A 27407-nucleotide genomic window follows, 5' to 3' on the forward strand; every position below is an offset into this window, starting at 1 on the left:
GGAACTGAATTACAATGAAAATGAAACCAAAACTGAGCATAACCCACAACAAGTGGGTTTTGAATGACACAAGGGTGAGAAAGCAGTGACAGGTATTTTCATGCTTGGCTGAACTATCCCTTTAGACAAAACTGAGGACATTCCCTGATATCACAATACCGATATTTTAGGCTAAGACAACACTTTTTTCCTCAATAAATTGAGCCATAAATTAATGGAAATCAATTTGGGAATTGAAAAAAAAAACCCTAAAAGAAAAAGCAATTTGGCACCACAGTGCTGCTGAAATCACTCAGGGGCTCTTGTGTAGTGTTGCATACATTCTTTGATTCAAAATAGCTCTCGCTCATTAGGGCTGCTGTAATGGTTCCAGTTTGAGATGCACGAGGTGCATCCCTGGTGCAGAAGAAAGCAGCAGGAGGAAAGTGGTCCCAGGGTTTGACTGCTCTCCGCGTTCAGTGTGCTCAGCTGAATGCAGCTGATAGGGTGATGTGATGGTAATCTAGACCGAGCGAGGCAGGGGGGGACCGCTATCTCTCCAGCTCGGGTGAAGATAGTGCTGCAGTATGGTTCAAAACCCATCATTGACGCCGCAGTCTGAGGCTGGGATGAAATACACCCATTGGATATTAAAAGGCTGTTGGCGTGTCTTACACATGCTTTCCATCCATCCATCTTTCCAGCTGTCACAGGTCTCTTTAATCACTTTGTCAGAACCAAACTGCATAATGGTCCCTTTTCATCCATTGACACGTCCTAAACTCATTCGATCTCTCCTTTGCTGCCTGTATTCAATAAATATGTTTGATATTCATGAGGTTGCCTCATTAATATGCATGCAACAAACTTATGCAGCACCGCTGCTTTGTTATTCTAGTTAGATCACAGCTGTTTCTCTGGTGTTTTACATCTCTGATGTATATCTGCCCCCGTGAAAGAGAGGTCTGTGCCCTGCGTGTTGTGTATTGCGCCGTGCCGCGCAACACCGCTGGGATTATGGGAGTGTGGAGTGTTTGTAAGTGTGCGTAGAGCTCAGTGAGGGATCTGCCCCCAGCCTTTCGCCGTATCTTGCTGACTGGCTTGCTCTCACTGCCATAGAAACGGGGTTTTTAAGCGCGGTGGAGTCTCATTCTGCTTGGGCGCTGCCGAGTGTAAGCATCAAAGGGATCAAGGAGGACAGAGAGAGAGAAAGTGTAAGAAGAAACAGACAAGTATTGGTGAGTACACAAGTGTTGCACCTTTTTGGAGTAGTTTGCATTTGTTTGGAAAGACTGTGAAAGGATTTGTGCATCAAGGGAGAAACAGGTTGCATGAGCATGCTGTGATAGAGGAAAACAAAGAGGCTTCCTATACACGTGCTACTTTGATTCTACAACTGTCTGAAGTAGTTCCTGCTGGAAAATCTAGATTATGCTAGTTAAATCAATGCTTTTTGGAACATTGTAGCTGGTTTTCAAGCTATTAAATCAGAAAAAAAAAACTCAAGGTGGTCAAGCTGGAGCATGGCATCTGGTCAACCTGCTTAGACTAGCTAAAGAACATGATTTTCCAGCAGGTGTATCAATGTGCGCATTTACTATGTGTGTGTGTGCACGTGCACGCTGCGTCCATCACATCAAAGCGACAGCAACTGTGAGCTCTTTATCGCTTTTATTTTATCTCTCCGATTGAACGCGAAACACTTTGAAAGCAGATGATGACTGAGTGGCACTTTTTTTTTTTATCTCTTGGCCTTTCAAAAGCCTTTTTAAATATTTAATCAAAGGGGTTTCTTCCCACACCATATCCTCTGTGTGCGTTTTTGTTGTTGTTGTAGTGTTTTCTTTCGGTTATGAGTTCTTTCCATCTGTCAGCAGAGTACATACTGATCTGGCAGGTGAATTGTGCTCAGCGGCGCATAACAGCGTCTCTGATCCAGTAGCACTTTGTGTGTTTGTTTGCTTGCGCGTACATGTGTGTATTAAGTGAGCAATCATAACTGCAGGGTTTGTAACCCCCCCCCCCCCCTTTCTTACCTGAACCTAGCGTCACATTGAGTTCAAGAACAGTGCATGGGGTAGATGTCAGCTTTGGTAAAACTCAGCCCGATCAACTGGGGGCCAGTCTCAGTGTCTCACCCTGCTGGAAACCCCTCGTAAATATGTCAGTCCATCTGTGAAGCACAGCGCAGGCACCGGCACACCCACAGCGAGAGAGAGAGTCTTACTCTGGCAGTGCAGCAGTGCAGTCAGAGTGAGCAAACTTTGGCTCTATCACCTCCCAAATATACAGCACTATCATAAATCAATAGTGTTGCATTATCCATGAAGGAGAAAGTGTTTTAGGTGCTGATGGTGGAAAAGAACAAATCTGCAGCATTCGGCTCATGGCTCTATTCAGCGTTCTGCAATGCTGTGAATGTTCGCGGTGACACTTACCCACTTGTTTCATGCTGTCAGTTGGAGTACATCTTATATCCGCAGTGGGCACAGATGCTTAGTGGTCTCTTGTGCACACTTAGCTGACATGATGGGGGTTGATTTGCCTGAGTACAGTTTTTTCTTGTTTCTGCATTGCTTTTATTGTCTTTCTCGCTTTCTATCACTGTCTTCACTTTCAGTTTTTCTCTTAAGGCTTATTTACAAGTCTGAAGGATTTTTTTTTTTTTTTGTACAAAATGCGCCACAAAATTTTACACCGAAGAAAGTATGTTAGTGTCCGCATTAGCTCCTACTGGTAGATGTTGTAATTACACACTCTGTAGACAAATAGCTTTTTTTATAAGAAACATATTTATCGCTAATATTTCATTATAGAATAGTAGATGTTTTGTCAGTGCCTGATTTATTTAGTGTTCTTAAAGGGATAGTTCACCCAAAAATGAAAATTCTGTTATCATTTACTCACATCACCCAACTTTTTTTTTTCTGTGGAACACATAAGAATTTTTTTAATTATTTAATTATTTTAAAATTATTTATTGTTTTGTTTTTAATATTTTTGTATATATTTCAATTATGACACCCCTCTGAATAGTTTTAGCATGCTATTGAATATGGCAGTGTTAAAATATTTGGGTCTTGGCAGACTAGATCTGTTAAGGCCCTGATATTCACAGCAAAGTTCTTTTTCGTTCTTCGCTTAGGGGTAAAATGTGTGGCTAGCAGTATACTGTTATCAAACATCTGACGCCACCCACTCTGCTGAGAGCATTTTTAGATGAATATGTAAATATGTGCTGCGCACTTTCTAAAATAAACACAACAAAACTGAGAAAACAACAAGCATTTTTTAATAAAGCATAAGAAAAACATCCAAACATCTCTGCAATGCAGCACTAGTAAGGCACGTCACATTTATTTATATAGCACTTTATACAATAGATTGCTTAAAATCGAGCAGCTTTAACATATTAAACATGAAAAAACACTGTCAGTGTCTCGTTTCATCAGAGCTTAATTTTCTACTAAAACAGCTCTCTAGTCTAGTGTGTTCATGTTTTCACTCCTGGATATCTGACCTTGACAGACTGAACAAGAAAAATGAAACAGAAGAGATTTCTGCATGAAAGAAGGAGGACCCTCACGCATATCTTGTGTAATCTCCATGGACCAATGGTAGTACAAAGGTATTTACCAGCCTTAGTGAACATTTCCGGAAAGTTTGCTTTGGCAAGTTGTTTCGAACTCTCAAAACGAAGTCCAAACCAATTTCGTTTTGGCCTGATTTTGTTCAAAATGATGCCACATTAATTTATTCTTCGATTTTGATTGAAGTATATTGGGCCTTTACACTGATTGCTGCTGCTGCAGAGGAAGTATGGACTTGCTACTGCTAATCGATGTGCATACATGCTGCTGTGAGCAAGTAAGACATGCTGCTGCACAAAAAGACCAGATCTAGGCAGGTGGAGCTGGGGGAGGTGGAGGGTTTCAGAGGAACTCTGATAGCTCTCTGCAAGACTAGATTATAGCAAACAATAAATTGCTTGTCGAAAAAAGTAATCTAATTGGCTGCAGGATCAGCAGAGGCCAATCAGTTTGTGCCATGCAGTAATTATATTATCGCTTGCAGATTGCATGTAAAGGACCTATCAGCCTGTGCCTTCTAGTTTCATGACAGAGCAAGATATATGTGAATACATATATGAAATGGGGTTCATTGTTGTCATTGTATGAACAAAACAGTTTGTTCAGTTCAAACAGTTCAAAGCATAATCTTTTATATCAAGAAAGTCATACAGATTTGAAATGACATGAGGGTGAACGATCCCTTTAAAGAGTGAAATGGACTGTATTTTTCCCTGTCTGCCGCCTTTCACATCACCGCTCAGGGTATTTACTAAAAAAGAGTTTGGGATTGTTGTTTTGCCATCAGCAGAGTAATGACATCATTTTTCCTGCTGCAGAATGATAAGTCACATGACATTTATGGCTCAAAGACAATTGTATCCAGAAATACATGCAAATACCACTGAGGCAGATATGAATGCTAATAGCTATACTCCAGGTGTTATAGACCTCCTTGAACTAAATTAGCATACTTTTCATTTAGATGCTAAGTTGATATTTTTAATTGTTTGTATGCTGACCATGCAAACAATGTTGTGAAATTCTTCATTAGATTTAATGTGCAGTTTTGTTTTTGAAAAAATGTTTGTTTTTCATGCCATTGCTCGTAAGCTTGCTCTAACGGGTCATGGTTGTGGCTCTGCAGGACGCTTTAGGGCTTTACAAATGTCACTGGCAGACAAAACTGTAAAGAATCCCCATATAACAGCTGGATGTGTGAACCAAGTGAGACACTTTGGAATTTGTAACTTGTAAAGTCATACTGGCAGGTGGCAAATGTGAGCGTCGAGGTGTGAGATTTGCTGAGAATGTGTGTGATCCCAGGAGGACTGTTAAAGGAGCAGTCTGTCTTATGACTGTAAAACACTGTAGCGCTTTTCCCTAGGGGTGTCACTGCGTTCACTCTGGATCAGTCTGGATGAGACCAAGGCTTCACTTTTGAGTGGAAAATTATTGAAAACAGCATCATTCAGGCTAGTAAAACGTGACAAGAGATGCAGATACTTATCCGTAACAGTACTTCTGTGAGATTAGGAGGGCAGCTGTGGGCTGAGAATGGATCTCATTTTTATGATAGTCACACACACAGACACAGAGAAAGAAAGCTCTGTGTATCCCTTCGTGTACTAGATTGTAGTGTGTTCTGTCAATAATTTGCCCATGCAGTATTAATTCCTCATGTTGTTTTAATGGGAATTTCTCCCTCGAGCAAGGCTATAAGGACACCCAATCGCTCCAGTTTGAACAAGTTCTGCAAAACTATCTCCCATGTGAAAACATCCTGTGGCCAGTAGAAACATGTTTCTTCACAGTTGATCAGTATCAGCAAATAAATCTTTAATGGGTTGAGGTAAATGTACAATCTTGTGCAGAGCATGGTGAAAATAGTGCTTGTGTTTAAAGGGGTAGTTCACCAAATTTGCAATACGTCCGGGCAGCTATTTTGGGCATCCAAGACCAAGTCCTATCTATGTGAATGGGGGAATCCTGAAATATCAAAAAATGCTTGGCAAACTCGTAATTAAATAGCCTATATCAAATCAGCAACAAAATCTGACATGAACTGTCCTATGTTGTTTCTTATGTAAGGGATAATCCACGGCTAGCCATGCATTAAAGGATTTTAATGCACAACGTAGAGGCGAAGAACCACCCGATGCGAAGCAAAGAATTAACACCTAGCTCTGCCGGTGTTAATTCTTTACGTCGCTTTTTGTCATTCAGCGTCTTCTCCAAGTCTTCTATTTCATCTTGTGCCTGGACCCATTTCTCAAAATTGCCATATTCACCATACAAATGAAACGATATGCAAAAATCATTCGTTTAGCCTACCTAAATAAAGGCTTTCATATATGTCTCTCACTCAGTTTGCAAGCGTAACTGTGTTACTATGGTTACCAATGTTTATAGTGGCGGATTAATTTCCATCTGTAATCAAACAGACTGGAACTACCTGTGCATTAAACGGTTTTACTGCACACCTGCCAGCCAATCAGAATCGAGTATTTAAACAGACCAAGGTATAAGGTCAAATAGCGTTCAGGCTAGACGAGCTAATGCGCATGTACAGTCCTATGCACGAGTCTCAAGTTTCTATGGGAACTGGAGCTTCTAACGGCAGCTGCAGTGATGCGATGACTTTATCAATCAGCGATTGGCTCTTTTACTTAGAAGGCGGGATGTATTCTGCCATATTGTGCTTTGCAGTTTCTCCCATTTATAAATAATAGGAGTGAACCGTCTTTCTATCTGTAGTCTTTAGGTTGACTATCAAACATGAACAGGTAAATTTATAATAAATTCAAATACAAACAAAAACACACTAATATACATAATCAAGTCAAAATGTGTTATTTTAGTCTTATTTATATATTATTATAGTATTTATTAATATTAGTTTTTTATATTTCTATTTAGCTTTAATTTATATTTATTTCAGCTTTAGTAATTTTAGTACTTCAACTTATTTCAGTTACTTGCCAAGGCAACATTACTAATTTTCATTGTTTTGTTTTTTATTTAGGCTTATGTAGCTACTATTTATATTTCAAGTAACAAATTTTTTTTTTTTTAAGTTTTAGTTTCAGTTAACAATAACAACACTGGTCAAAAGCATAATACACTGGTGAATTGATGAATCATTTTTGTGAATATGGTCATTTAAATGAACATACTGATTCACTCAAATTAACTGGAATTTTCAATGCTACATGTGAATGAAAGGGCGGATAAAGATGAAGCGATTCACTAGAATGAATCAGACTTTCCTAAGCTACAAACTTATGAGAGAGGACTGTTTAGGTGAGTGTGTTTGATTATTCCCTCCGCTCAGACATTACAAACAGTGATATTTGGTTACATTACACCACTACTTGTTGGTTAAAGTAGCTATTGAAAAAGTTTGCAGTATCGCTAATTTTAGTTAGTTACATCCCTCTGCATACAACATGGCATATCAATAACATAAATTGTCATTGATTCTCGAGTGCCTTGTAACCCAACGCCATGTCAAACCAAACTGTCGTTATATTAAAAACATCTACAGTGTCCAAAAAAAGAGAAAATAACAGAATAATAATAACAACAGAAATTTTGGGTGAACTGCATATTCCGTTACACTTGGACCCAATAGCTGAGCATGATTTTTCCATATTCTACTTCTACATTGAATATGTGCAAAATAGACTCCCCACTCACTTTTGTCAGTCCTAATGCTGTGTGATGTTTCGCCCAACAGCCCCGTGACTCCCGCTGTCACGCCACTGTCAAGTCACGGATCAGTGAAGTGATGCATTGCTCTCTCTAATGCTGACATGATGTTTATTTCATGTCACAGGCCAAAGGCCAGAGGGAACCAAGACCCCAAGCCACCAAGACAACTGATTAGTCAGCGATTTACAAAAAGCATGAATGTTATTTACAAAGGTTCATATTTACAACAACCGTCTGTCTGACCTTCAAATTAGCCCTGATCCGGAGAAGCCCTGAGGTTTATTGGAAGTGAGTAATTCACATAGACAGTTTTGACAGGAAGGGATGTGAAAGGCTCTGATATTACCTTCTACTGACACTCTAGTTTTCTCTACTTTTTTATATTATACGTAAAACTTGTTCCTATATGTATGGTGAACATGATTTCACCAAGTGATTGATCACACCATGATTTCACAACATGTTCCTGGATCAATATCTTTGTCAACCCTGGAACAACTTAATCAGGGTATTTAGGGTTATGATTACAGTTTAGTTTAGGGTTGTAATTATGCATCGTTTAATGTTATTACTATAGAAGGTACATGTAAGATGTGTAACATGGACACTGTTAAATAAAGTATACCTTAAACAAAAGCGCCCATGTTCCACAGTTTTACAAAACAAGTTTCCCAAGATCAGGCTGGCAGAGGCATGACTCATTTTAGCAATGACGTGTCTGGAGCATATCAGACATAATAGGTTTTAATTTGCGTGGACAGACGGGGCTTACCATTTTAATGCTAGCTGTTGTAAAAAGAAGTGAAACATTAAATGAGCCTAATCTAATTTTACAGCTAAGAAATGAAACCTGGTGAATTTATTGTGATACGTGTTCACATGAAAGCAGCCATAAACTGGCAGGAGATGCGTGGGCCAAATCCTATGAAACTTTATCACATTTTCCGTATCACATAAATCTCACGGCACTCGTATAACGCTCCCGGTGTCCATCTGATGGCATCTGCCTCCATGATTTCTGGGATGTGTTTTGCTCTCTATGAAAGATAAATTAGGTATATATCACTCCTGATAGAACCAATTAAAGTCCAGGGTATGTGTAAAAGGAAGATATGTGTGATGGGGTCAGTTATTAAGGATATTGTAAATGCGGCAGTGGGCAGCGGGGACAGACAGCGGGCTCTTTTATTGCCAGCCCACATGGTTAATTGACACACCTGAATCCGCTGGGCTAAAAATAAAGCATAACAAACTCAGACCTGAGCTCAGACAATTGTCACAGGTCACAGACATATGACTGTACTGTTTTGTAAAAGCCAGAAATGCACAGGCAAAGAAAATGTCTGCTACCACTATTGCAACACTCATTAGTAAAAGTCACTCTAGCAATTTTTAAACTGCACCACCAAAATGCAACTTTAGTGGCATTTGGAAGTTATGTTTTTTCTTTTTTTTTTTCAGAGGAAGTCTGCTGCTCTTTCAGAGGAGAGCTGCTCTTTAAAGACTTTTACTGTCAAAAAATGACAAAAGCGCTCTGTATAATAAAAGTATAGTCCATTCATTCATTCTATTTAATAGTATAATTATATATATATATATATAAAAATAAATAAAATTCCTTTGAATTAAATTAAAATTTTATCCAATTTTTACCAATTAGTGTTTTCTGTGGGTATAAAACACAGCTGGGTGTATTATAATAGAAGACCTAAAAATAAAGATGATTATATTTTATCATATCAGCCAGGGTGTAAATTAATCATCATAATTCATTTTCTCTTCCGAAATGGTTGTTTTAAATGTAGATGTATGCAGAGACCTGAATAAATACTGCTACCTCATTAGCTATTTGAATAAAAAGGCAGAGTATGTCACAATGTTTTTTCCAAAGTGAGGAAATGATGTGCAAGTGTTTGTATTAGAATTTATTGTGATACAGTATAGCATATGTTTAGTACCAGCTTGGTAGTGAGACAGAAGCACAAATAGGAGACGCAAAGAGCATCTCTGGAACTTGGTGGTATCTATTTTTTGCCTTAAGATAACTTAATTTAGGGTCTGTAACATTTTTTTGTTTGTTTTTGAAAGAATCTCTTCACCAAGGCTACATTTATTTGATCAATACAGCGAAATAGTAATATAGTGACATTTTAAAACTTTATGTTTTAATATGTCATTTATTCTTGTGATGGTAAAGCTGAATTTTCAGCATCATTAGTCACTCATCATTAGTCTTCAGTGTCACATGATCCTTCAGATATCATTCTAATATGCTAATTTTCGTACTCAAGAATCATTTCTTATGGTTATCAATGTTGAAAACAGTTGTTCTGCTTAATATTTTAGTTGAAAATGTGATACTTTTTTGATGATAAATAGAATGTTCAAAAGAACAGCATTTATTTGAAATGGAAATATTTTGTAACAATAAAGTCCTGATACTGTCATTTTTGTGCATCCTTTTAGTGCAATACATTTATGCGTTATTGCTAAACCCCATCAATTTCCTTACTTGGATCCCTGAACAGTGCAACTGGCTGAAAGAACATTTTTTTAATTAAAAATCAAATATTTAATTAGAAATCATAATATTGTCAGCAATGGGTTGGAATGAATCATATAACGATGGAGTCTAACAAACATAAACAGTCTTTAATAGTAAATTAAAGCTAAGGGCTTAAATACACAGGGTAACTAATCAACAGAACAAGAAACAGGTGCGTAACATAATCAGTAACCATGGAGACCAACTAGTGAGTACAGACCAAAGACTTTAGAATAACACAAGACGTGTCACTTGTATTGTTTTGAATGGGAGAAAGTGTAACGCGCAATATGGCGGAATAAGTCCCGCCTTCTAAATAAGAGCCAATCGCCGACTGGTAAAGTCATCGCGTCACTTCAGCGGCCGTTACAATCACCAGTTTCTATAGAAACAGTCAGACGAAGAGACGCGCATTTAGGTCTGCGCATGCGCATTAGCTTGATCCAGCCTGAAAAATACAGTTTTTTGTCATGATTCGAGTGTTTAGAAACTAAATTTATGAGCCGGTTGTTGTTAGATTTCATTGGTGATTTCAAATATGAAATTTAATCGTAAGGTTAGCGAACAGTTTTGGAGAATTTGATGTTTCCCCATTCAAAGAGATTGCATGACGTTTGCCAGGATGCCCGAGAGCCATTTCAAAGATGGCCGCCGAGTGAAATGACTTGTCTTAAAGGGACTTTGATACAGACGGGCATGCAGACAGGGCAAACCTGGCAGTATTTGACAATAATCTCAATGTTTTTTTAAAAAAATGGCAAACACTAATGTTCACTGCCTGAAAACACAAATTATGACAAATGTTGCATTTGACCATTTGTAGATTTGGTTATATACTGTGATATTTGACATAAAGACATATTTTACTGGTAAAGATTACATACAGTAGATCAGCAATTTGTACTGTATGAATTTATCGGATTTCTAATCAAGCACCATACTGAATACTCAACACAATACTCCTTTTGTTAAGATACAGAATAACCACTGGTTTATCTTTTGCCTTCTCACATAAGCACCTGTCTACTCTTGAAATGATCAGTGCTGGCATGTTTTTGCTTATAGGGGAATGTGGATGTGAGGGTGCACAGCAGCTGTATGTGATTTGTAACACCTTTTGCAGAGAGGTCTGTGTGGTAGACTCAGATCGATAAACACTTCAGACAATCACGCTGTGTCAAATAAAGGATGTGAGTTCAAGAATTTAATAGCATGTGTGTGTGTGTGCATGCAGTCTGTTGCTAAGCCATGTGAACTATACTGTGAGACTTTCAGGTAGGAGGCGAGCAGATTAGCGTTGTCATGGGACTGGCTATGACAGCGGTTAACATTATGCTTCACTTCATTTTTCCATTGTACCATGACTTTTCATTTAATATTTTTTATAGAATATTTATCCAAATATTTCCAAACAGTCATTATCAAACAGCTTTAGTACTTACATAAGTATGAAGCTAACACATTTGCATAATTCCAGCCTATGGTCTTCTTTGGCTGCCTGTGAACAATGTCTACTTTGACCCACTCTCAAACACTAAACTGTAAAAATTTAATGTGATTTTAATGGTAAAATATTGTAAAAACGCTACGGAAAAAAATTGTAAATAGGTTAACATTAAGTTCCCATACTATGTACAGGGAAAAACTGTACAGACATTGTATGTAATTTTCACAGTATTTACAATTAATACAATTTTTAGAAGTAAAATAGAACAAATCAATGTATAATTTACAGTCAAAAACTGTAAACTGATATTCCCATAATTCCCTGTGTGACACTCCTCATTTGAAAGTATTTTCTTTAAATAATCATGTTTCTTAATAGTTTTTGTTATCAGTTGTGTACATTAGGTTTTTATGTTACATCTTCTGATTTTTAATGAAAGTTTATTGCATTATTTAAGTATTGTGGGTTACCATGATGGTGTTTTGCGTTTGCGTGAATGACTCTTTGCACCTTCTTCATATTAGTATATACTTTAACTCGTGGAAAAGCTACTTGTGACGAATTCTGATTCTTCATGTGGCTTTCTCTCTTACCGCCTGCATTTTTATGGGGTTTGTCAGTATATATTAAAGGTATAAAACAGATTTTAGTAGTTCTTGTTTTTAAATTACAGTTTTATACTGCAAAATTTACAGTTTTTTCTGTAAATGTGTTTACATATTTTCTGTATTTTTTTACAAAATTATTCTGGCAATCACTACAAAAATTTATTTTGTAAAAACTACTGAATTTTTTTACAGTGTGTAGTTATAGCTGAGGCCTGGAAGAGTTTGGTTTGTGTTGTTGACTTTTGGAAAAACGCTGCAATTGATCACTGTGTATCAAGTGCTGAGGAATACTTTGGAGCTGAAATTCAGATATGGTAATGTCGATTTCATTTCCAACATGCGCCGTAAGTGGTAGACCAATCACAACAGACTGGGCCGTCTGAACAATCAGAGCAGAGTAGCTTGTGAAAAAGAGGGGTTTAGAGAGACTGACTCTTTGAACCTCCAATACAAAATTAGGAGCCTTTAATTTAGCATTTGGCAAAATATAGATATATTTTATCCTTGGACATTCCTGTCCAAAAAAATTTACCCAACCTTATCCCTACCCCTAAACCTAACCCTATCCATAACTAATCCCTAAAATCAGAGGGAAATGATAGGTGAACAAAACTGATGTCGAAGCACCTAACCCTGGTTGTAAGCCTAAACTTGTCCCTCAAATCTGATTGGTTGACTGGAATGTTGTTCCAGGATCAACAAAGATATTGATCCAGGAACATGTTGTACTTTGGCAATCACGTTCGCCTACACTCCAGTAGACTGAGAGCTGTTTTATTTAGAGATTTCACCATGAAATCAAAATGGACATTTCTTATTTTTTATGGAATAATGTTTTTTTATTTGTAAATCAGTGATTTGTAGACATCTTTTGTGAGTCCATGGCACTAGGTGTTGGCTTAAATAAAAACATGAAAAAATACATACAAATTGACTCTACCTATAACAAAATACTCTTATTTAGTGGCTAAATACCTACATGTTTTTCCTTTCATTTATTTTATTTTCTCCATTTCTCCATAATATACAGTGCTTGAAGGGGATAAAAAATGTAATCCCATTATCCCACACTAGTTTTCTTGACGTTTAACCAAATGTTTTATTCAGGGCAAAATTCTGAGATCAACGCCTGGTGGATTGGAATATGATTCTTTGAATATGTGGCAGTTTCTTTGTCTTTGGGTTATTTTCCTTAAAGAAACTGTGTCTGTGGGGTTCTGAGCTGTCGCATGTTTTGATGTTAGGCTCACAGTTCTCTTCTTATACCTTTGGGTTTAGCTTAAAGTTCCATATGAGCAGGATATTCCTCAGATCAATTTCACTTGCATGGAAAAAAAAATCTCTTCTCCAAATCTTCTTGGAGTCTGTAAAGCTCTGGGATTTAAGAATAACAACTATGTGTCATTGCTAGAAACATGGTCCAGATGGTGTTACAATGAATTTATGAATAAGTGCCTGAAGCTCTACGAGAGGCTGTTTACCTCCCAAAGTCTTAGCGTATGAATTCTTCATTGCTCCCAGCAGTCCTTCAGTTGGAGAACCATGGCTTTGTTTGCTGTATAGCGTTCCGCCATTCTGATATCCAGGGAATTAGGGGATTTGAGATTGCAGTGGAAAGAAGGAGCTATGAAATAGAGCAATCTAAAAATGGCCCGGATGTGGCATGGAGATTTACTTGCAGAGCCGATATTTTCCTCAGAATCAAGGAGAAAAGCTCCCCCTCAAAAGCCTGGGATGTCATGCAGCTTCATGTGCTGTGATTTATACGAGCAGCCAACTGAGGAATGACCCCAAGGCTGCACCTTGATTTTTACACTTGTCCTCTTCGCTTAACTCCTGGCTAACACTTGTCTCCTTCAGTACATTTATATGCTTTATTAGATTTCTGATCATTTTATATATGCATGTATACATACAGTTGTAAGAAAAAGTATGTGAACCACTCGCAGAATCTGTGAAAATGTGAAAAAATTTAACAAAATAAGAGAGATCATACAAAATGCATGTTATTTTTTGTTTAGTACTGTCCTGAGTAAGATATTTTACATAAAAGATGTTTACATATAGTCCACAAGAAAAAAAAAAGCTGAATTTATTCAAATGGCCCCATTGATTCTCAGTACTGTGTGTGGTTACCTGATGATCCATGACTGTTTTTTTTGTTTTGTGATGGTTGTTCATGAGTCCCTTGTTTGTCCTGAGCAGTTAAACTGAGCTCTGTTCTTCAGAAAAATCCTCCAGCTCCTGCAGATTCTTCAGTTTTCAAGCATTTTTTGCATATTTAAACCCTTTCCAGCAGTGATGGTATGATTTTCAGATCCTTTTTATCACACTGAGGACAGCTGACGGACTCTGAGGACAACTGAGGGACTCAAACACAACTATTAAAAAAGGTTCAAACATTCACTGATTCTCCAGAAGGAAACACGATGCATTAAGAGTCAGGGGTGAAAACTTTTGAATTTGAATATAAAATTTGAAGGTAAATTGTACTTATTTTTTCTTCCGGGAAACATGCAAGTATCTTCTGTTGCTTCCGGAGGGCAGTACTAAATGAAAAGTAATGATATTTCAATAAAATAAGAAAAAATTGGAAATCTTCATCCTGTTCAAAAGTTTTCACCCCAACTCTTAATGCATCGTGTTTCCTTCTGGAGCATCAGTGAATGTTTGAACCTTTTTTAATAGTTGTGTTTAAATCCCTCAGTTGTCCTCAGTGTGAAAAAATGGATCTGAAAAACATACCGTCACTGCTGGAAAGGGTTCAAATATGCAAAAAATGCTTAAAAAGGATTTTTCTGAAGAACAGAGCTCAGTTTAACTGCTCAGGACAAACAAGAGACTCATGAACAACCATCACAAAACCAAAAAAACAGTCGTGGATCATCAGGTAACCACACACAGTATTGAGAATCAATGGTTCACATACATATTAATGGGGCCATTTGAATAAATTCACGTTTTTTTTTTTTTTCTTGTGGACTATATGTAAACATCTTTTATGTAAAATATCTTACTCAGGACAGTACTAACCAAAAAATAACATGCATTTTGTATGATCTCTCTTATTTTGTTAAAATTTTTCACAGATTTTGCAAGTGGTTCATATACTTTTACTTACAACTGTATTATATATATATACACACACACACATTATTATTCTACTTAATATTTTTGCGGAAGACCTGACATTTTTTTCAGGATGAATATATTTGATTGCTTCACTATTGATCAAATTAATGTATCCTTGCTGAATTAAATGATTAATTCCTTTAAAAAATGTTTAAATTGTTTTGTGTATATACTGTAATGGTACTAGAAATCACAAAGCACCCTTTACTGAGCTGTCACATTGATTCGTTCAGGCCGATGTAATTGATCTTGACTAACGTAGCGAGGCTTCGGTGGACTCGGAGGCTATAGACCTTCTGTGGCTATATTTAAATACATCCTCAAGAGATAGACCCTATAGGAGACAGATTTACACTTCGCAATGTATTTTTCCACCAATTCCACCATCAATATTAAATCTAAATGCGTTCACATGGGAACAGAGATCTAGTTCAAAGGCACGATATGACAATGCCTCTGAGCTCTCTCTAATGGTGGCCACTGATTGTGATGCCAGTTCCTATCAGTGTTGTTCCCATTGTCCTGAAAATATCAGCTGTCAGAGATGTGTGGGTGGAAGAGAGACTGTGTAATTGAGGTCCGCTGAGTTGGGTTAACACACTGTCTTCCTGATTGCCCTTTGTGTGTGGTTAAATTAGGATGTGTTAGTACCGTGTTCCATTTTGTTGCAATTTTACCCTGTAATTAACAAAAGCACCATGTTAGAGGTTCTTTAATTGGCTTCATATCAAGGTTCAGATGACCCCTCTGATGTTGTTGTTTGTCGCCTCACGTTTTATGTCCTCAAACGTTAATTCCTCATTTCATGCTGTCCTTTGAGCACACAACAAAGCTTTTTGTTTTTGCTCGGGATTAGATGATGAGAGCTGACAGGGCACATGTCGCATCTTATAGCTGGGTTTCTATGGAAACCAGGTTGCATTCGAAGACATTTAAAGGGAAAACCCTCGGGCCCCAGTTTGTGCCCTGACTCAGTTTCAAAACAATCTTAATTGAATTTGTGGGCCTCATGATATTACTCATGTGCTCCAGACAAGGCCCAACCCCAGTGAACCCCTGTGTCTGAGGAGGAGGGGGGAAATTAACAGCCCCCTCCTTTCATGTGTTATCTCATAGGACAACATGTTCTCCTCTCTGCTTCTGCAGCACTGGGCTGGAAAATTTTGCGGAGTGCCAAGAGAAGCTTGCGAGATGGGATACAGGTTCCACAAACATACATGCTGGGGATTCATTATGCATCAGAGGTCGAGGTTGTTTTTTCAGGATACTAGTTGCGTAGAGTGTGAAGAAAAACATGACTGCCTATCTAATTATTGTGCATTTGCAGTCTGATCCACCAACCTGACAAAATTATATTATCAAAGATTTCATAATATAGCTTCAAAGATTTAAAAATAGACCTAGTGGGTCAATATCTGTTATTTTTAAATGCAATTTAAATTACAACGACCTGAATACACCTTCTATGATGAGCATGTTTTTAATTCAGGAATTAAAATTAGTTTAGATGAGAAAAAAAAAAACATTTAAAAATTATTATAGTAGAAGAATGATACTAAAATAACACTATTTGCTATATAGTCAAAAATGGAACATGTTGTGATAATAATTAACAGATAATTTGACCTTTTTATGACAAGGAGAGGATAGTTCAAGTAAAGATATTCAAGATAGTTCATTGTAAAATTTAATGTGGTACAAGTCCCCAAAACGTATATATAAATAATTAATAAATATCAATATGAATAAATAATGTTATTTGGAAAAATAAATGTGTGTATATATATATATATATATATATATATATATATATATATATATATATATAGTATGTAGTGAAGATACAAGAAAAATATGTTACATGTCATTGACCCTAGTTTAAGCTTTTGATGTTAATCCAGGAAAAAGGTGAGATTTTTTTCCCCAAATGATCACACTAACCACCTGAAAATTCATGGCCTCCCTCTGTCTTGGACAGCTCTAATAAAAATATATGTTGACTGACTGATTGCATTTATGAACCATTATATGCATGGCTCATTAGCTGAGTATTATAACCAGAGCTATGTGAAATATCATGCTGGTTGGCAACCATGGTCCATGGGGATTCACGGTGTCACACTGTTGGGATTCATTATCCATATCTCAATTGGTGGAAGAGTGCTCACGTTGCTTTACTGCCGCGTTTCTTCTGTACTTCTGTCTTCATGCTGATTAACAGCCAAATCATCATTAATGTCCAGTATGCATGCCATAAACGGTCACACTGGGTAATAGCCACATTATTTAGTTTATTTCAGACGCGAAAAGGATCAAATTGGCATTCATATACATTTTATTATTAATTTTTTTCACATGACTAAATTTATTGTTTAACCCCACCACGAAACTGCCACATCAACTTAACGTTATCAGCCCTGTCCAGCTGTGCAGGCAAGCCAGACTTGGAAATTAAAAGACAACAAAGGCAAACCAGTGGGAGCCATGTCGGAGTCTGGATCATTTCAGTTGACAAAACAGAAGCTATATAGCAGTGTTTGAATGTGAAAATCTTCTGAACACATAAATCCCTGGACCTAGAAATTTCATATCCACTCAGGATAAACCCTGATCCCTTCAAATGGACACTTTAGAGAAAGCAGTTTACAGAATTTACAGAAAACCCCTTGACAGCTTATTCACATGAAATGGAAAACTTCAGCAAAAATACAGCTTGCAAACTATTAGAAACTTTAGAGAAGCTACACCAGCACGTGCACTGAAAAAAACAAACAAACAAAAAAAACGTATTTTCCAGTAAATATCTAAACATTCTTAAAGGAAGATTACATTTTGTGATTAAGGGGAAAAAACTCTTTTCTCACTTAAACTTAAATATTGTTGTAAGGATATTTACATATTTTTAAGAAATACAGAAACAACCATGTTTTTATTTTTAAATGTAATAATTATTGTAATTAATGGGGTTATTATTCAGTATTTTCATGAATTAGATATACATTTCAGACATCTTTGCTTTCATTAAAGGATTAGTTCACTTCTGAATGAAAATTTCTTGATAATTTACTCACCCACATGTCATCTAAGATGTTCATGTCTTTCTTTCTTCAGTCGAAAAGAAATTAAGGTTTTTGAGGAAAACATTCCAGGATTCTTCTCCATATAGGTGACTTCAGTAGGGTTCACCGGGTTGAAGGTCCAAATGGCAGTTTCAGTGCAGCTTCAAAGGGCTCTACATGATCCCACCCGAGGAATAAGGGTCTTATCTAGCAAAATGATTGGTCATTTTCTAAAAAAAATAAAAATGTATATACTTTTTAACCACAAATGCTCACCTTGCACTAGCTCTGCGATCCGCACACATGACGTAATCACGTTACAAAGGTCATGCATGATGTAGGCGGAAGTACTGGTCCAGTGCCTACAAAGAAAACGTGCAAAGATTAACCTAAATGCCCTTTACAAACAAAAGGTAAAACAATGATTTCGGATGATTTTGAAGTTGGAGGAGAGAATTAGAAAGTTTTTCGCCCTACCGCAGTACTACGTCATATGTGACCTTTCAATGTTACGCGTGGCGCATCACAGAGCAGTGCAAGATGAGTATTTGTGGTTAAAAAGTATATAATTAAAAAAAAAAAAAAAAAAAAAAAAATTTAGAAAATGGCTGATCATTTCACTAGATAATCCTCGGCTGGGATTGTGTAGAGCCCTTTGGAGATGCACTGAAACTGCAGTTTGGAACACCACTGAAGTTCACTATATGGAGAAAAATCCTGGAATGTTTTCCTCAGAAATCTTAATTTCTTTTGAATTGAAGAAAGAAAGACATGAACATCTTGGATTTGCATTCATAGTATTGCTATTATGACATATCTTCAATTAAAATATTGGCAGTTAAATATGTAAATATTCATATGCCTGTATATAAATCAGAATAATTTTACCTTTCAGATGAATCTCTTTTACCGGGATTTTCTTTTTCATTGGTTATTCAATTATTCAACTAAATTATCAAAATACAAATTTCAATAGAATAGTTGATTTAGTAATTTACCTAATGACACTTTAAAAAATATATAAAAATACTATTAGGAATTATATCAGAAGTCATTTATACGATTATGTAAAAGTTTATTCAGGAGGACAACTTACCAGAGAAAGGTAATATTATAATATGCTATAACAATATAATACAACTATAATGTGCTATAACAACTAAATTAGCAAACGTTTCTATTTCCTATAATAACACGTTGGCTGATGCATCATCATCCTGCACATGCTAAACTTATATCTAAATATGTTGTAGCTTAAAAGTAAATCCAAACTGTTCTTAAGTCCATGTTTCCCTTTTTTTAAAAACATTATTTGAATTTGAAGACTTTTGTTCCCAAAGTTGATTAATTTCTCCTGTTCTGACCTTGGGTCTTCTTTACTTTGTATTGTGTGCTTACAGTAGTCATATAATGACAAACGACTTGGAAAGGAATGAGGAACTGAATGAAGAACAAAAGTTCTAAAAGACTCTAAATTAGATGTGGCCTCAAGCCCTTTGAACTGTCAGTAGAGATTTATATTCCATTTGAGCAAGGACACATTGTACGTTCCTCAGGAAGCCCAGGGAGATCTCCGCATGCATTATTTCAAATAAATCAAACCAGTCGAAGTAGTGGGCAGAGAATATCATACAACTGTTGGGAGGGGAAAAAGCACAATCAGCGTTTCTCACTGTAAAAACACATTTCAAATTGAGAAAAAAAATAAAAATGAATTCAGCCGCCTCAATATTATTGCTTTAAAACCTATAGAACCTATAAAAAGCTCCCACACAAAATGACAGATCTCTCTTTTCTTTTACAATAATGTTTACATAGTGCTTGTCAGCAGTATTGGAGCTTCTCCAGCCCATTTGTTCTATTGCAAGCAAATTCTCTGTAATCGTGAAGAAATGAGTTTGAGCTTGCTTTCCGCCTACATGGGTAAGAGCCATTGATGGGTGGAAAGCTTCGCAGTGAGAGCGCTTGATATTGCTGCGGCATCTTCCGCTAGCATTGTTCCCTTGGAAATAGATTATAGGCCTGTATCTGCGATAACTTTAATTACATTTCATCATTTCTGCACTGTGTGTTCAAATTCAGGGCCTCAGTGTTTGATTCACACAGGCTTATGTAAATAAACCCATGGATCTTTAGATAAGTCATATAAATACAAGTCATTGCTAATTTGAACCTTCTTGTAACTAATGCACTTTTCTTTCTGTCTGTCTCACTGTTTCGACCATCTGTTTGTCCATATTGTGCGGCCCATCACTTCCGCCCGTCTGTAGACATCACTGTTGGCCTCCCCATTGGTGTGATAATTGCGTGCGGCTTGGCGCTGCTGTTGCTCACCTCATTCGTCTCCTGGAAGCTGTGCTGGGTTCCTTGGAGGAAGAAAGCCCTCTCGGCAAGTTCTGCGGCCCTCGCCCCTGACGACTGCCCCTCGCTTCATTTACCATCTCTCCTGCCCAGTCCTCAGCCGTCCGAGGTCGCCATGGCGACTGAAAAGGAAAAGTATTCCATGGCATCGATGGGCTTCCTGGAGGCAGCCGTTAAAATAAGCCACACATCTCCCGACATCCCGGCCGAGGTACAGCTCTCCATGAGGGAGCACTTTTTGCGGCGTACACAGCGCATGCAAAGACAGACCACAGAGCCTGCGTCATCCACCAGGTAACGGAGCCAAAAAGCATCTATGAACACACACTAACACTACTGTTCAAAGGTTTGGGGGCGGTAAGATATTTTTAGTGTTTCTCAAAGAAGACTTCATTTATCTGATCAAAAATACATGAAAATGTTATTACAATTTTTTTAAAAAAGCTGAATTTTCAGCAGCCGTTACTCCAGTTTTCAGTGTCACACGATCCTTCAGAAATCATTCTAATAGGCTGATTTGGTGCTCAAAAACATATGAGACAAGGGCAGAAATAAGGTTCTTGGTTTTTTTTAGTGGCAGATATAAGCCAATAATACTGTGGCTAGTAAAAGTAGCCGACTACGCCACCTGGATTTATCACTGAGACCCAGGACTCAATTTAACCCAAATTTAACTCAGTCACTTCCCACTGAGGGCTGGGCATCCACACATTGACACTCAAGAGGCATATCGAATTACAAAAGCTTTTTATTCCCGTAAAAATAGAAAACTATAAAAAATATTATGAATGAGGAAGATGCAGCAAGATGTTTTATCTTTAGACCAGGGGTAGGCAAGTTCGGTCCTAGAGAGCCGCTGTCCTGCAGAGTTTAGCTCCAACCCTTAAAAAAAAAAAAAAACTTCAGCTGCCTGTAGCCTTAGTAATCCTGAAGAGCTTGATTAGCTTGTTCAGGTGTGTTTGATTAAGGTTGGAGCTAAACTCAGCAGGACAGAAGCTCTCTAGGACCGAACTTGCCTACCTCTGCTTTAGATGAATACAGCGAGAGGCTTTGTCTTTGGGAGCAGTCCGATTATCTTTTGGTTCAGAAGCAACAGTCTTGTTTCAGTCCCACAGTGGCAGGGGCCTCCACAGAATCTGGGCAGCAGTACACTGGAAGACAGATAAAACAAACAAACTGCCAGTATCTCTAGTCCAATTTAAGCAATAAAGCAACCCAATTACTACTCTCACTCGTGCACACAATAACCAACCACAGCACAATAACATCAAAACCCAGTATCACAGCACTAAACAAAAAAATATATATATATAGAAATTAACGAGTTTGTTTGCCCATATAATCTTTAGGGTATTAGGTTAGCTAATTTGGTTTGCTGTCCACTGAGGAGGGGCTTGATGAAGCATCTTCAACTCGAGCTCTGATATACCTCCCACAGTGAATAAATATAGGATACGATTACATAGGGCAAGGTACCTGAGATGAAGGTGGAGATTGCGGAGGTGGAGGGATGCTGGAGCAGCTGAGACTAAAGAGAGGTAAGTAGCTGCTTATATACTCTGGCTGTTGATTGGAAGATTAGATGGGCTCGCTCCTCCCTAAATTACGTTTAGGAACTTCACTAAAAAGGAAAAAGTGACGATTGGCTAGCATACTGGCAATTAGTTATGTCAGTCTCTACTAATTCAAAGTTAGATGATGAGAATGATCAAAAAGAGTCTTTCTCCATCAATCTCACTTCAGTGAATCAGTCAGTGAGTTGTACTCACAATATGACCGGGTAGCAATTTCCACTACCCTGTCTAGACATATCTTATTATTATCAATGTTGAAACCATGTTTTTGTGGAAACCATGATGCATTTTTTCTGGATTCTTTAAAGAATAGACAGTTCAAACGAACAGCATTTATTTGAAATATATTTTTTGTAACAATTTACTTTTGATCAAATTAATGATTCGTTGCTGAATAAAAGCATCTAAAAATCTTACTTACCCCAAACGTTTGAACAGTAGTGTATATGTAGGGTAAGATGAGGTTAAATAATCAAAATTGATGTCAATGGATAATTACGATTTATGAATTGAATGTTAATAAATGTTCAGTATCAAGGGTTTTTATGTCTAGTTGTTAATAGGGTCTTTGTTGATAGAAAAAAATTACACCTATTTTTATAACCCTTGGGTTAAAGGGTTAGTTCACCAAAAAAAGAAATTTCTGTCATTAATTACTCACCCTCATGTCGTTCCAAACCGAAAAAAAAAGGTTTTTATCCTATTTTGAAAGTGACAAAATGACCACATTCAATGTCCAGAAAAGTAGTAAAAACAGCGTTTAAATAGTCAACGTGACTACAGTGGTTCAACCTTAATGTTATGAAGTGACAAGAATACTTTTTGTGTGCAAAAACAAAACAAAAAATAATGACTTTATCAACCATTTTTCCTCTTCCCTGTCAGTTTTTTAAGCAGTTGGCACAGTGCTGTGTTTACGTCCGAACGCCGGCTCGTTGTTAGCCACCTCCTGTGTCAGCATCACGCATGTGTCGTGCTGTTCATGTGAAGAGGCGTCGGCCAATACTGAGCCGCTGTTCAAACGTAGAACCTGGAAGCTGCTTCGAAAATAACATAGCAGAGGAGAGACCAATTTGTTGAATAAAGTCGTTATTTTGTTTTGTTTTTGCACTCAAAAAAGTATTCTTGTTGCTTCATAACATTAAAGCGTTAGTTCACCCAAAAATGAAAATTCTGTCATTTATTACTCACCCTCATGCCATTCCACACCCGAAAGACCTTCATTAATCTTCGGAACACAATTTAAGATATTTTAGTTCAAATCCGATGGCTCCGTGAGGCCTCCATAGGGAGCAATATCACTTCCTCTGTCAAGATCCATAAAGGAGCTAAAAACATTTAAATTAGTTCATGTGAGCACAGTGGCTCAATATTAATATTATAAAGCGACGAGAATATTTTTGGAGGGCCAAAAAAAACAAAATAACGACTTATTTAGTGATGACCGATTTCAAAACACTGCTTCAGGAAGCATCGGAGCATTGTGAATCAATGTATCGAATCATGATACAGATCGCGGTTCAAACCCGCCAAATGGCTGAAATCACGTGACTTTGGCGCTCCGAACAACAGATTCAATACACAGATTCACTGTGCTCCGATGCTTCCTGAAGCAGTGTTTTGAAATCGGCCATCACTAAATAAGTCGTTTTTTTTTTTTTTTTGGCGCACCAAAAATATTCTCGTCGCTTTATAATATTAATACTAAACCACTGTACTCACATGAACTGATTTAGATGTGTTTTTAGTACCTTTATGGATCTTGAGAGAGGAAATGACATTACTCCCTATTGCAGGCCTCACGGAGCCGTCGGATTTTAACTACAATATCTTAATTTGTGTTCCGAAGATTAATGAAGGTCTTACGGGTGTGGAACGGCATGAGGGTGAGTAATAAATGACAGCATTTCATTTTTGGGTGAACTAACCCTTTAATGTTATGAAGCAACAAGAATATGCTGCATACACATTTACACATTTCATTAGTCACATGCAGAACTGTATATACCTGAAGGAAATGCAGACTATGAATCAGGCCGTCAGACCACCAACCCTGTATTATTAGATCTGTGTACTTTCCTCTATTTCCAAGGCTCAAAAGGCATCATCAATCACAGTCACCCCATAAGAGAATCTCCTAAAGACATTACAGAGCAGAAGAATACTGACACAAACAAGAGAAATGTGTCTTCTCAGAAACATCATTTATATTTGAAAAGTATACTGCTAATGATGCATATTTTTAGAGGACAGTGAAGTCTTTCATCTGAGACTGCTTTGTTATTTTATGCCTTCAATAATGCATTTCAGTGTCACACAATGTTGAGTTTAAAATGTTTAACTGCTTCATAATCACTGGAACCAAGAGAAGTGCAAGCTCATGCATACTTGATTTATTTGGGGTTGTTCCAGGGACCTTAATTACAGCACAGAACTTGTCCACTCAAAATTAAGTATCTGTCATGTACTATTTCCTCATTAAACAGTAATATTTAATTTAGCTTTAGTATTTGGCTGCTTTTGAAGATGTTCCACTGCTTTTTGTTACAGAGCATTGCCAGAGATCAGCTTGACAGGGAAATAAGAGTTTTTATTAATATTAAATAATATGCAGTTGAATTAACTACATCATCATTCATTTTTAACACCCGGTCTCCTTTTGAAAACAACTGTTACATAACGAATGAAACAATTGCTTTCTTTTGCCCTATATCTAGCATTGAGGTTTGTCTTCACTGTAGAATTGTGTGACATATCTTCTTTTGATGTCAGTTGATTTAATATTTTTTCTGTTCTTGTTGTTTCTTTTTTTCTGCAGTGATTCTGCTTGTTACCAGCAGGTGTTCATCAGTGTCTAAATTCACTCATTTGTTTTCATTCACTCTGTCAAGTGGACTATATTAGTGAACTAATGTAGGAATAGGGAATGAGGTTATAGGGTGTGATTTGGAACACAGCCTCAGAGTGTCGACTTTGAGCTAATTCACAGTATATTGCAGTAGGCTACTTTCTCGAAAATAACAAACATTACTAAGAATGCATTGTTTTCAACAGTATATTACTGTTTTAATGGAAAACAGTATGTTACTGTCAAAATTTGTCCGTTTTTAATGTGTGTGTGTGTGTGTGTCTATAATATATAAAAGTAATTAATATGAATTATAAATTTGAAGAGAAACATTTTCAATTCAAATGTAAGTAAAAACCAAGTGTTTACACATTTTTGTAGCCCTTGGTTTTACAAGCAAAACCTTGCCTTGGGCTGTTGTTCAGTTTTTAATCCAGCTTTTTCCTAACATCATCAAATCCCTCATGTTACTCTTTTTCTCCTTTATCTCATTTTTTCAGGCACAGTTCCTTCAAACGTCACCTTCCCCGTCAAATGCAGGTAGGAAGTCTGGACCTGGGAGATGATTATTATGTGGATGAGCAGCCAACCAGCATTGGCCGTATCAAGCCTGAACTCTACAAGCAGATGACCACAGACAACGACGACTCTGGTAATAGTAAAAGCGACAAAAACTGTGGCAAGATCAGCTTTTCTCTCCGCTATGACTATGAAAATGAGATGTTACTTGTGAAGATACTCAAGGCATTTGATCTACCAGCCAAGGATCTTTGTGGCAGCTCCGACCCCTATGTCAAGATCTACCTGCTGCCAGATCGGAAGCAGAAGTTCCAGACACGAGTCCATCGTAAAACACTCAACCCCACGTTTGACGAGTCCTTCCAGTTTCCGGTACCCTATGATGAGCTTCCCGTCAGGAAGCTTCATCTCAGCGTTTTTGACTTCGACCGTTTCTCACGGCACGATATGATTGGGGAAGTCATATTGGACAATCTGTTTGAAGTGTCTGATCTCTCAAGGGAAACCTCCATCTGGAGAGACATTCAGTATGCTACCTCTGTAAGAGAACCTTTCCGCTCTCTCTTCTCTTGATGTGTTTGCCAAATTATGAAATTCTGCTGGATTTCAGGTCGATTTTTTTTTTTTATGGGAGAGGTGTATAATGAGGATGCTCATATATGTATTGATCACATATTGATCAGATATGTAAATTAATATACAGTGGGGTGCAAAAGTCTGAGACCACTAGTTTTTTTTTTATTTTTAATACAAATTTTTCATTGCAAATATAAATACTAGCATAAAAATTTGAATAAAAAAGTTGAATTGTAAAATGTCAGTCACAAATTTGCTTTTTTGATTAGTGACCAAACCTAAATCCAAATTAAAAAAAGAAAAAACATTGTTCATTTTACATTATAATGATAATTAAAATTAGATTATTAGATTTTATATTATTATATTATAAAAGTTTATATTACTGTATATGAACTGTATGAACGGTTGAATATATATTTGTATAAAAAAAAAGTAATACTTTTTATTTCACAAGGATGCATTAAAAAATTGGTCAACAGTAAAAGTATTTACAATATAAAAAGTATTTACATAATGTTTGCAAAAAAATCTATTTTTCAAAAGATGTTCATCAAAAAATCCTGAAAATTGTATCAAGGATTCCACAAAAATATTAAGCAGCACAACTTTGATAGTAATTAGAAGTGTTTATTGAGCACCAAATTATCATATTAGAATGATTTCTGAAGGATCATGTGACACTGAAGAAAATTCAGCTTTGCATCACTAGAAATAAATTACATTTTAAAATGGGACACAGTTCTGTTTAACTGTTATAATATTCAACAATATAACTGTTTTGACTGTATTTTAATCAAATAAATTCAGACTTCTTTCAAAATATAAAAAATCGTACAGATAAAATTTAATATTTGTGTTCATTGTAGCCTCAAACTTTTGGACCCCACCATACCACATTACTTGAGCCTGGTCTGATAAATCATAAGTCATCCAGGTCATCTGCAACAGTCTAAACACTATAGTTTAATTTTGGTTGGTAAGAGAAAAAAGGAAGGATCCTGAAACCTCAGCAAGTACACTTGATATAGCACTGGTCAGACTGTTTGTGTTTTGTGTAGATTAGAAAATCATTGACTCTAAATAACAAGGCCATTAGATGCAGACTAAGGTATGTGAATTAGCTTGTTTACATAGTCTTTTAAAATGCAGTCACAATATTAAACACGTTCTGTGCTGTGCACCTGCTAACTCCAAGACGGCCAAATTAATGAGAGTTCAGGGATCTACCCTCATTAACACAAAGATAAGGTAGTAATTGACACATGAAGATGACTGACACTGGTTGATTGTATGTGTGGACAAAGTAATTGCCTAATTTTCATAGCGGCCACTAATAAGAGGTGCTGCCAATCACAGCATAATATTAAACATTGAAGATAACCTCTAAAATAGGTACTGAGGTCATCTGAGGTTAGTTGATCACTCCATAACAGCAGGCTATATGAACTTCAACTGCTCCTCGATGAGTCTTAT

The 27407-nt window shown here is 36.9% G+C and overlaps 1 protein-coding gene across 2 annotated transcripts in view; it reads left to right on the forward strand.

Moving 5' to 3' along the window:
- Positions 1 to 27407, forward strand: part of syt6a (synaptotagmin VIa) — a 61110-nt gene that overhangs the window by 17578 nt on the left and 16125 nt on the right. The window contains exons 2-3 of one of the 2 annotated variants that reach the window (XM_067371055.1): positions 20324 to 20708; positions 25337 to 25895. In XM_067371055.1, coding sequence (XP_067227156.1) covers positions 20324 to 20708; positions 25337 to 25895 — 944 coding nt within the window. Of the gene's footprint in view, positions 1 to 20309; positions 20709 to 25336; positions 25896 to 27407 lie in introns of both variants that reach the window. The other variant, XM_067371056.1, reaches the window with a different exon arrangement.

The sequence above is a fragment of the Chanodichthys erythropterus genome, chromosome 20 (genome assembly GCF_024489055.1).
Source record: "Chanodichthys erythropterus isolate Z2021 chromosome 20, ASM2448905v1, whole genome shotgun sequence".
NCBI classification, from domain to species: domain Eukaryota; kingdom Metazoa; phylum Chordata; class Actinopteri; order Cypriniformes; family Xenocyprididae; genus Chanodichthys; species Chanodichthys erythropterus.